Source organism: Sinohyriopsis cumingii, chromosome 9 (assembly GCF_028554795.1).
Source record: "Sinohyriopsis cumingii isolate HCF-2022 chromosome 9, ASM2855479v2, whole genome shotgun sequence".
In the NCBI taxonomy this organism is placed as follows: Eukaryota; Metazoa; Mollusca; class Bivalvia; order Unionida; family Unionidae; genus Sinohyriopsis; species Sinohyriopsis cumingii.
This window is the reverse complement of record NC_142969.1, coordinates 91098369-91111336: the sequence shown is the minus strand read 5'-3', so window position 1 is coordinate 91111336 and position 12968 is coordinate 91098369. Positions and strand designations below refer to the sequence as shown.

The 12968-nt window shown below is 34.4% G+C and overlaps 1 protein-coding gene across 3 annotated transcripts in view; it reads right to left on the bottom strand.

Moving 5' to 3' along the window:
* Positions 1-12968, bottom strand: part of LOC149792229 (connector enhancer of kinase suppressor of ras 2-like) — a 126285-nt gene that overhangs the window by 23117 nt on the left and 90200 nt on the right. For all 3 annotated transcript variants that reach the window (XM_089970766.1, XM_089970768.1, XM_089970767.1), the window contains exons 15-16: positions 10314-10396; positions 558-626 (exon numbers count right to left, since the gene is read on the bottom strand). In XM_089970766.1, the coding sequence (XP_089826892.1) occupies positions 558-626; positions 10314-10396 (152 nt within the window). The remainder of the gene's footprint in view (positions 1-557; positions 627-10313; positions 10397-12968) is intronic.

Below are 12968 nucleotides of genomic sequence, written 5' to 3'. Positions count from 1 at the left end.
GGGCCGAATGAGTTAAACATATTTTATCCCATTGTGTTATAACAGTTTGTGTTTAAACATATTTTATCCCTATGTGTTACAGCAGATTGTGTTTAAACATATTTTATCCTTAACTGTCCCAGCAGCTGGTTAGTACAAGAACTTTGCTATCAAGGAAAGCATATTAAAATAATGACAAAAGATTCTCTCAGTTTCTTTGTTGGACCTGGTTATCTGCTGGCACAACCGACTTAATTCTGTGGAGGTAACTCAGCTACATACCTCATTGTTCAAAATAATTATACAAGACATAGTCTGACATCTGCACCAGATATCAAATTCAGTGATCTTTGCAGGATATCCCAGAATTTACAAATTCCATTCTTCTTCCAGGCCCAGTTAATTAAGCCATAATACTTTCTGATTTTTCTAGGATTAACTTCCCATGGAAAGCCATTTCAAATGTGTGCTATGTTGTGAAATGTTTTCCTTGTTTATAAAAAGGAAAGTGAACTCAGTGATTAAAATATGCTTGTGAGTTTTTTCTGTGTTTTTATTAGCAACAGCATGCAACTTACTTGCTCCTGTCCTGTGGTCTGTCTGAGGCAAGATAGAAAGTTGTCCCTGCATTGTGTATCTTAAATGCACTGAAAGATATAAGAAAAAGAAAGGGGTCTCAGTGCAAGCCAAATGTAACATTCAAATCTATGTAGACATATTGTACTAACTAGTGTAAAACTCTTTATAATCCAAGCTAGAAATATATTTAGTGGTCGAAGTTGGAAAAACTAGACAAAAACAAGGAAAAATGTTAAAAAAGTAGGATTTTAAAAAAATACAATGACATGATATAATGAAAACCTAAAATGGTTAACAATATCTACAACAAATATAGCAACCAAATTTCATCCATCTGTCTCAAATAGACTTTACTTAAATCATGCAAGCAATGTTTTCATAATTTTTTTTACTACTACCAAAAACAGCAAATGTGTATTAAAAAAAATATATAAATACAAATATACCAAAATATTTTACTATGTCAAGTGATTTCTTTGTAACAGTAATAACAAAGCTTTCAAATAATAAAAAATTGTGTTTTAAAAAGTAGAAACATTGCTGTACTGGCCCAAAACCCCTTAATTAGGTCATCTAAACCTTAAATTTAATATTCCCACCAAATTTCATTTATCTACCTTAAGTGTCTTTTCCCTAGTCAGGATATCTACACATGAATACAAATATGCCAGCCAAATTTCATTTGTTCACCTTAAGTGGTTTTTACCTATTTGTCCTAACAATTATTTAAGTTTTAAAAAAGGTTAATGTCCAGAAAGTTTAATAAATGGACAAAAGTTGAAAAATTGCTGTTAATGACCTCAAAATGGAAGCAGGTCATCTACATATGGATACAAATAATAAGTTTCATGGCCATCTACCAAGTACTTTAAGAGGAATGATGATTAAAAATTTGTGTTAATGGATAGACAGATGACAGCTGGTGGACAGTAATGGACAACAGACCATCACTTAAGCTCTTCTTGTGTATCATCATTAGATCTAAATTCTATATTGTTGTTGTGGGGTTTAACACCATTTTTCAGCACATGATAGGCTATGCATGGCGGTCAGTATTGATGGTGGAATAAGAACCTGGTAAAACCCCAGGAAGAACCACCAACCAACGAGAAGCTACTGGCAAGCTTTCTCACATACCCACATTGGCCAAATTCTAGACTCAAACCCACGCAGACAGAGGTGAGATGGCAGTGATCCGTAATGGAGAGCACTTTAGACCACTCGGCCACTCGGGACCCCTAAATTCTATGTGGTCCTGAACTAAATGCAAAACACTGACCTAGGCCAGTAAATGTGATATGAAAGTGACAGTAATCTCATTTTGGTGCAAGAGTGCAGTACCAATATACATACAATAATCTAGTTTAATGATTCTAGCATCGACAGTGTCTGAGATTGAAGTGAAGCATGAGCTATGGTCAGAGTGACCTAATTTTGTGATGAAGGTTGTAGCAATTATTAAAATGTATCTCATCACTAAGGTTCAAGATTTTACATATAACAGTATGTATACAAGTTGCAAGAAAACTATTTGCTCATGTTCAAAGTGCAAATCCATAAACTTAAGCCAGCAAGGTGGGAAATATAGGTCACAGTAACCTTCATTTTATGAAAGGTTGTGATACAAACAGAGATGCATATTATCATCTGGTTTTATTCAAGCTAAAAAGAGCTTGCAAAGTAAACTTAAAATGCAAATTCAAGCCTAAGTCATTGAAGCATAACATATGGGTCACAGTGACCTATTTTTGTGATAAGGATGTAGTACCTATCAAGATGCATCCTCTTGTCAAATTGTAAGAATCAAGGGTATGTATGTATGTATGTATGTATGTATGTATGTATGTATCCTGATTTAAACACAAAACTAAACTGAGAATGTTACTAATGTGCATATATGTACAAAGTTAGCCCCATCCCCATCAGTGGGTGTTACGATATCTACTTTAAGTGTACAAAGCCTATACCCATCAGTGGGTGCTATAAAACCCACTTCCAGTATGCAAATTTAGTCCCATTTCCATCAGTGGGTGTTATGAAACCCATTTCAAGTGTACAAAGTTAGTTCCATTACCATCGGTGGGCATTATGAAACCCACTTCCAGTGAAAATATTTAGTCCCATCCCCATCAGTGGGTGTTATGAAACCCATTTCAAGTGTACAAAGTTAGTCCCATTACCATAAGTGGTTGTTATGAAACCCATTTCAAGTGTACAAAGTCAGTCCCATTACCATCAGTGAGTGTTATGAAACCCATTTCAAGTGTAAAAAGTTAGTCCTATCCCCATCAGTGGGTGTTATGATATCTACTTTAAGTGTACAAAGCCTATTCCCATCAGTGGATGCTATGAAACCCACTTCCAGTATGCAAATTTAGTCCCATCACCATCAGTGGGTGTTATGAAACCCACTTCAAGTGTACAAAGTTAGCCTTATCCCCATGAATGGGTCCTATGAAACCCATTTTCAGTGAAATATCTTAGTTCCATCACCATCAGTGGGTGTTATGAAACCCATTTCAAGTGTACAAAGTTAGCCACATACCCATCAGTGGGTCCTATGAAACCCATTTCAAGTGTATAAAGTTAGTTCCATTACCATCAGTGGGTGTTATGAAGCCCATTTCAAGCGTACAAAGTTAGCCACATCCCCAATCAGTGGGTCCTATAAAACCCATTTCAAGTGTACAAAGTCAGTCCCATTACCATCAGTGGGTGTTATGAAACCCATTTCAAGTGTACAAAGTCAGTCCCATTACCATCAGTGGGTGTTATGCAACCCACTTCAAGTGTACAAAGTTAGTCCTATCCCCATCAGTGGGTGTTATGATACCTACTTTAAGTGTACAAAGCCTATACCCATCAGTGGGTCCTATGAAACCCATGTTAAGTGTACAATGTTAGCCGCATCCCCATCAGTGGGTCCTATGAAACCCATGTCAAGTGTACAAAGTTAGCCGCATCCCCATCAGTGGGTCCTATGAAACCCATGTCAAGTGTACAAAGTTAACCGCATCCATAGCAGGGGGTCCTATGAAACCCATTTCAAGTGTACAAAGTTAGTCCCATCACCATCAGTGGGTGTTATGAAACCCACTTAAAGTGTACAAAGTTAGTCCTATCCCCATCAGTGGGTGTTATGATATCTACTTTAAGTGTACAAAGCCTATCCACATCAGTGAGTGCTATAAAACCTGCTTCCAGTATGCAAATTTAGTCCCATCTCCAACAGTGGGTGTTGTGAAACCCACTTCAAGTATACAAAGTTAGCCGCATCCCAATCAGTGGGTCCTATGAAACCTGCGTCAAGTGTACAAAGTTAGCCGCATTGCCATCAGTGGGTCCTATGAAACCCATTTCAAGTGTACAAAGTTAGTCCCATCACCATCAGTGGGTGTTGTGAAACCCATTTCAAATGTGCAAAGTTAGTCCCATTACCATCATTGGGTGTTATGAAATCCACTTCAAGTGTACAAAGTTAGTCCTATCCCCATCAATGGGTTTTATGAAACCCACTTCAAGTATACAAAGTTAGCCACATCCCCATCAGTGGGTCTTATGAAACCAATTTCAAGTGTACAAAGTTAGTCCTATCCCCATCAGTGGGTGTTATAAAACCCACTTCAAGTGTACAAAGTTAGTCCTATCCCCATCAGTGGGTGTTATGAAACCCACTTCAAGTGTACAAAGTTAGTCCTATCCCAATCAGTGGGTCCTATGAAACCCATTTTAAGTGTACAAAGTTAGTCCCTTCACCATCAGTGGGTGTTATGAAACCCATTTCAAGTGTACAAAGTTAGTCCCATCCTCATCAGTGGGTGTTATGAAATCTACTTTAAGTGTACAAGGTTAGCCTTATCCTGATCAGTGGGTGCTATGAAACCCACTTCCAATGTACAAATTTAGTCCCATCATCATCAGTGGGCATCATGAAACCCACTTCAAGTGTACAAAGTCAGCCCCATCTCCATCAGTGGGTGTTATATCTAATTTAAGTGCACAAAGTTAGCCTTATCCCATCAGTGGGTGCTATGAAACCCACTTCATGTGTACAGATTTAGTCCCATCAGTGGGTGTTATGATACCCACTTAAAGTTTACAAAGTTAGCCCCACCACCATCAGTGAGCGTTATGAAACCCACTTTAAGTGTAAATAATTAGTCCCATTCCCATCACTTCAAGCATACAATTTAGCCCCATCCCCAGCAGTAACTGTTATGAAACCCACTTCAAGTATATAAAGTTAGCCCCTCCTCATCGGTGGGTCCTATTGAACCTACTTCCAGTGTACAAAGTTAGCCCCAACCCCATCTGTTTGTCCTATGAAATCCACTTCAAGTGTACAAAGTTAGTCATATCCCCATCAGTAGGTCCTATGAAACCCATTTCAAGCATACAAAGTTAGTCCTATCCCCATCAGTGGGTGTTATGAAACCCACTTCAAGTGTACAAAGTTAGTCCTATCCCCATCAGTGGGTGTTCTGAAACCCACTTCAAGTGTACAAAGTTAGTCCTATCCCAATCAGTGGGTCCTATGAAACCCATTTCAAGTGTACAAAGTTAGTCCCTTCACCATCAGTGGGTGTTATGAAACCCATTTCAAGTGTACAAAAGTTAGTCCCATCCTCATTAGTGGGTGTTATGAAATCTACTTTAAGTGAACAAGGTTAGCCTTATCCTGATCAGTGGGTGCTATGAAACCCACTTTCAATGTACAAATTTAGTCCCATCATCATCAGTGGGCATCATGAAACCCACTTCAAGTGTACAAAGTCAGCCCCATCTCCATGAGTGGGTGTTATATCTAATTTAAGTGTACAAAGTTAGCCTTATCCCCATCAGAGGGTGCTATGAAACCCACTTCATGTGTACAGATTTAGTCCCATCAGTGGGTGTTATGATACGCACTTAAAGTTAACAAAGTTAGCCCCATCACCATCAGTGAGTGTTATGAAACCCACTTTAAGTGTAAAAAATTAGTCCCATTCCCATCACTTCAAGCATACAATTTAGCCCCATCCCCAGCAGTAACTGTTATGAAACCCACTTCAAGTATATAAAGTTAGCCCCTCCTCATCGGTGGGTCCTATTGAACCTACTTCCAGTGTACAAAGTTAGCCCCAACCCCATCTGTTTGTCCCATGAAATCCACTTCAAGTGTACAAAGTTAGTCATATGCCCATCAGTAGGTCCTATGAAACCCACTTCAAGTGTACAAAGTTAGTTCCATCCCGAGCAGTGGATCCTATGAAACCAACTTTAAACTGTTGTCTAGGACTTAGCAAGAGAAGCAGAGAAGCTGTACATATGAATATACTTTCATCTCTGTAGATGCCAATACTGATGCCAATGCCAATGACATGGCTAGTGCAATAATTCTCCTTTGATTAATAAAGGCAAGCTAACAAAACATTAAACTAACAATAAAATGATCCAACAGACAACAAAAACAAAAAATAATAATAATGGCAAAAGTAAAAACCAAGCACAATGGCAACAACAACAACAACAATAATAATAATAATAATAATAATAATAATAATAATGATAATAAAGGTGACATCTGTAAGGTATGTGAAAATGAAAGTAGTATTCATGTAAATCAGATTATTTTATTAAAACTGGAAAATTTTCAAAGAACGAGGACATTTGGTTCAGAATGTTGGCATGTACCTACATTTTCTATATTTTTCAAATTGTTTTGAGATAGGATCAAATTTAAATGTCAAATGTTTTTCTTTCTATCACAACAATTTTTTAAGCTGCCTGTTTTGAGAAAGGCAATCTCCATGCATGCTGACATTACAGTTCATGTTGCATTGACATTTACATATGCTGAATAAATGCCAGATAGCCTCTGAAGACTTCATAATTTTATTGTACACATTTACATCTGAACACTTCATAATTTTATTGTACACTTTTACATCTGATGACTTCATAATTCTATTGTACACATTTACATCTGAAGACTTCATAATTTAGTTGTACACATTCACATCTTAAGACTTCATAATTTAATTGTACACATTTACATTTAAAGACTTCATAAATTTATTGTACACATTTACATCTAAAGACTTCATAATTTTATTGTACACATTTACATCTTAAGATTTCATAATTTTATTGTACACATTTACATCTGAACACTTCATAATTTTATTGTACACATTTACATCTGAAGACTTCATAATTTTATTGTACACATTTACATCTGAAGCCTTCATAATTTATTTGTACACATTTACATCTGAAGACTTCATAATTTTATTGTACACATTTACATCTGAAGACTTCATAATTTTATTGTACACATTTACATCTGAAGACTTCATAATTTTATTGTACACATTTCTTAATCCAGCTGGATAAAATTTAGACTTTGGCATAGCGATCCAAACACTATTTTAGAAATCTTAATTTTATTGGAATCATCTACTTATGGAATTTAAAAAACAAAAACAAACTGGATCTCAATTTCAGAAGTACAGGACAAAATTCAAAACATGAGAATGAACAAACAGGACAAATTTCATATGATGATTGAGTGATAACAAAAATTCAGCAATGTTCTAACAAAATCATCGAAAATTCACAATTACAGGTTCCCACTTTGTGTGAGAAAAAAAAGTAGGAAATTTATTTCCCTTCAAGAATTAAATAATTTAAAGATAGTGACATTCTAAATTATTAGAAGTAATGCATAATTCTAAGTCATTCGGTTTTCTGGAAACAGGTAAATTTATTATCTAGTGAATACAGTAATTATTATTTAGTAATTGTCAACCACAGCAGGTAATTCCTAACTGGGATCAGTAAAGATTTTTAAAAAAATAAGTGAAATCATACTGCTAGAAAATTTCTTAGCAATTTTTTTAAACAAAAAAAAAAGATTACTGAGTAATTAATTTTTAATTTATAGGTAATAATCTTGTAATTATAATTTACATTCAGTAGTTACTAACTGGGGCTAGTAATTTGTTATAAACTAGCAAAACATCAGTATTGTAAATTTTTTGCTTGATGATACCCAAGTTATTATTTTCAAAACTTTCAAATAATAAAACAATGTTATATAATGTGGATCTTCTTGATGTATGTGAATTGATGGAGAGAATAAAAAGTTTTTCTTTATTTCGTTACTTTTCATTCAAACAATAAGCTTTTACTAATTCCAAAATTGTTTGTTTTTTAATGGTACTGCATAATCAGAGTTTATGAACTTAAAATAATCAGGACCACCATGACAACTTGTTACGAATGTACAAGAACCAATCAAGAATTTTCACATAATTTCATGTAGTTTTGTTAATAATGATTTTCAGGAGGCAGGAAACCTAACTGACAGTTATAATTAGGTCAGCTTGCAGTTGTGACCTAAAATCACTTATTGATAACTCTTACCTATCACCAATGACAAACGTCTTAGGCAGGTAACAGTACATCTAATATAACTAATGTCCTTTAAAATTAGTGTCCTGAATGGCAAGTGTTCTCTAATAACTTCAAGTTTGTGCTCATTTGAAGGCTTTCATAAAGTTTGAGCCCCAAGTCAATTCAAGGATTACTCTACAATCTTCTACTATTCATATGCCTCAACCTCTACCAGTCATATACCACCCATTGATAGAACCAGTAGTCACTAGAAAATGTATGACTCTCGCAACAGGTGAACTTGGTCATACACTCAAATGCAAGTCATTACTTCTTAATGCAGAGGAAATTACACCATGATATTTGAACAATATAACAGATCCTATGTGGGTAAGTGAGAAAGCTTTCCAGTAATCCCAGGGTATACTGGTTCTTCCCAGGGTATTCCAGAGTTCTTCCTCTACCATATCTACTCTCTGCCAAGTATAACCTATCATACGACGAAAAATGACCTTAAGCCCACGAAAACAACAAGAACAATAATAGATAATTTCAAGATATTTGTGAATTGTTTTGATTATGTTGTTGCATACAAAATGCCTCTCTAATAATGTTGTAAAGTATTGATTTCAGCGAACATTATGTGACCACCATGAAAGTTTAACAATATTCCTTCTGCTCCACAAGATTCATTAATTATGTAAAATGTGAAGTGAATACACATGACCAAACATAATTATATCAGTTTGTCTCCATTTATTTTATACCTGAAATATCCTTTACCTAATATGTACAGGAAATCATGTGTACAGGTAATTTTTGAGTCACTACTTGTCATACACTGAAGTACCACAAAGTCTGGTAGTACACCATCTAAGGAACACTGCCAGAATGGGTCATAGTCATACTAACTTCTTTCATGATTGAAATAACATGGAAAAAAACATATTAAAAAATAACAAAACTGTTGAACATTAAACAGAGGTAATGTATACTTACTAATCTCCACTGTTTAGTGCCACAAAAAAGGAACAAAATTTGAGGGTGAAAATGAAGAATAAGGAAAAAATTCAAATAGAATACAAAAATGCCTAAAGAAAAAGTATCTTTAATAGATACAAGAACATATTATACAATAAAACTCCCTAATTATAATGCACCTCATTATAATACAGTACCTTTTATAAATGGGTTATGGTCATGAAACCCAATCCATTTTGTAGTGGTAAAATTAAAGGTATAGCAGTACTCAAAAAAAGTTTTTTTTAGAAAACCTAAAAAAATTTACATGCCCTGACACAAATTCCACAAGCCCAGGGCTGGGCACTAAACATTTAGGTGCTCCGACACAAATTCCCTGTCATATTCATATATTTATAAATACCAATTGAAAGCATGACAATTTTCTTTGTCACGTGCCAACAATTATAAATACCAAAAAAAAAAAGCACTGAAGTGTTACTGGTTGAATCTAATAAAGAAATCATTTCCCCTGCCCCCCTTCAAGTAATCAGTAATTATTAAATGTGACCATTTTCAACATGCTTAAAGAGTTCGATACTGTAATACCTTCTGTCTGTCTGTCTGTACATAACTCTAACTCTTCCTAAACTGCTGGTTGTGAGTCCACAAAACTTTGCATATAAGTTGCCCATTTAGTAGGCATCTGCAAAAGGGGAATAATTATTGTGCCTCCTCTGGGGTCCCAGGGAAAGGAATATTTGGTTATGACCCCTGACTCAATACTGAGATGGGGATTGGGATATATAACAAAAAGCATTTGGATTTGCTATGGTAAACCTTGAAGCAGCTTAGCAAGAACACACTGAATGCACAACACAGAAAAATGCATGATGCAAAATTTTAACTGCACATTTGAACTTGATAAACTGGCAAGTCCATCCTATATATAACAATGTTATTAACAAACTCAGATGGAAAAAAAGCAGAGTTCAGAAACTTATTACAGTATTTAAAAGCACTAGCACATGATTGTGTGATGAATATTTTGTGTTCACACTGTAAGTGTAAGATCCCTTTTTAAAATCCTTCTATCACAAAAAGACATAAGCAAACTACTATCAATATAGAAAACATGTCCATTACACAGGATGTTTATGAATATTGAAAAACATGTCCATTACACAGGATGTTTATGAATATTGAAAAACATGTCCATTAAACAGGATATTTATGAATATTGAAAAACATATCCTTTAAGTAGGCTGTTTATGAATATTGAAAAACATGCCCATTACTTAAGATGTTTGTCAAGCTATAGAATCATATAGTTTTATACCTTAACGTAATGGATAAAAATATTATCGAATGAATCTGCAAGACTTAGTGGTGCTACAATTGAACGTTCCTAGACTTACTCTTTTTTAGTCCTGAGTTCTGAAACATTCACAGGAGAAACTTGAAATGCTGGTAAATGGATAACACCCTCAGCTTTCTGATCCTGGAACAAATATGCAAGAGAAAATGAAGAATTTAAAAATGTTATGTACATGAAAATTATATGAATAATTCCACGGAACATGAAAAACATGAGCAAAGAACAGCAGAAGTGAAATTCAACATCAAGTCTGGTTTAATTTACGTCAAAATGAGGAACATGAGTTTATTATCCATATTAGTGATAAAACATTCTTATGATATAGGATTAATTAATCATGGATGGGTATTCATCAGTGTGTAAATTTTACCTAGTAACCACTCACAAAGTAAATAAATTCAACGGAGTTTATGCTAAATTTGTGAGTGATTAGGTCAAACTTACATATCAGTAAATACCCATCCATGATCATATAATCCTTATAATTCCAATTTACTTCCTTCTGTCATCATATCAGCAGATGTCATCAACAAAACATTCACTTTTAGGTAGCTCAGATGTTTCTTTCATTAGCTTCTTCACTGCAACTGAATACACAGCTTAAACTCTGCTGACAGAGTCGTCAATTCTTTATATAGCAACATAAGGTAGAGTCAGAGCAGGTCAAGCCAGTCATATAAGGAGTTTGTTATTATTATTATTTTAATCTATAAAAAAAATTGGCTGATGCTACTTAAACCAGGCTATTTCTGTTTTTTCTAACGTTATGTTCACATGTCCACATGTAATTCATCATTCTTGCTTTCTACGCATTGCGATCAGTCAAAAATAAAATCATGTCCATTTTTAGTGAGATCCCTTGCTCGACATGAATCTGACCTTAAATAACAGCTGATGACATATTGTTAAAGCAAAATGCAATAATTTCAACAATGGCTTGTAAAGCCTGCCATATACTTTCTTTAGCAAAAGGGGTGAGTGTTGAAATGCACAAATGACTGCAATTACATTGTTTCAACTTCTCATGGGCGATTTTAATCAGGGGTTTGCATAATTTGGTCAGAAATCACAATGGTGGGTGGGTGGGGTTTATTATTATGGTGTGAGACATTGGTCTAGATAAAGCTTACCAGTAACTGGAAAACAAATGTAGTCTGCAGAATTTACCATTGTATAAAAAATTCTTGATTAGTATCACAACACCATTTATATCCAATTTGATTGCAGAGACTTCAATCCATTCATAACCATTGGAATTTTGTGGGATATATGTTTCAATATTCTAAAGCTATGTGTGATACATGAAGCACTATATCAACTACAAGCTGACTGATGAATGAAGTCTATTTAATAACTACATCACGTAAAAATTGACCAATGAAGTTAACAACAACATCACCTACAAACTGACAGATGAAGTCAATTTAATATCTCCATCACCTACAAATTGACAGATGAAGTCTATTTAATATCTGTCACTGACAAATAGACCATTCAAGTCTATTTAATAACTTCATCACCTACAAATTGACAGATGAAGTCTATTTAATATCTCCATCACCTACAAATTGACAGATGAAGTCTATTTAATATCTGTCACCTACAAATAGACCATTCAAGTCTATTTAATAACTTCATCACCTATAAATTGACAGATGAAGTCTATTTAATATGTCACCGACAAATAGACCATTCAAGTCTATTTAATAACTTCATCACCTACAAATTGACAGTTGAAGTTTATTTAATATATCCATCACCTACAAATTGACAGATGAAGTCTATTTAATATCTGTCACCTACAAATAGACCATTCAAGTCTATTTAATAACTTCATCACCTACAAATTGACAGATGAAGTCTATTTAATATCTCTGTCACCTACAGATAGACCATTCAAGTCTATTTAATAACTTCATCACCTACAAATTGACAGATGAAGTCAATTTAATATCCCCATCACCTACAAATTGACAGATGAAGTATATTTAATATCTGTCATCTACAAATAGACCATTCAAGTCTATTTAATAACTTCATCACCTGCAAATTGACAGATGAAGTCTATTTAATATCTCCATCACCTACAAATTGACATATGAAGTCTATCTAATATCTCTGTCACCTACAAATAGACCATTCAAGTCTATTTAATAACTTCATCACCTACAAATTGACAGATGAAGTCAATTTAATATCTATGTCACCTACAAATAGACCATTCAAGTCTATTTAATAACTTCATCACCAACAAACTGACAGATGAAGTCTATTTAATATCTATGTCACATACAAATAGACCATTCAAGTCTATTTAATAACTACATCACCTACAATCTGACAGATGAAGTCTATTTAATATCTCCATCACCTACAAATTAACCATTCAAGTCTATTTAATAACTACATCACCTACAAGTTAGCTATGATGTCTACTTAATAACTTTCATGAACATAAACCCACACGAAAAAGCATTGATTCTGATAATTGTCACTGCTGTCATTGCTGATGGAAGAGGGGAATATATGTTTAACATCCTGCTAAATCAATCAAGAAACAATATGGATTTATTTTCCAGATTATATAAATAACAACAAGCCCAAGTGGGTCTGATACCACTCACTTGAATAACTGACATGAGCTTTAGAAAACAAACTTGTACATGTATTGAAACTGTGGAGTGGAAAGAAAAGT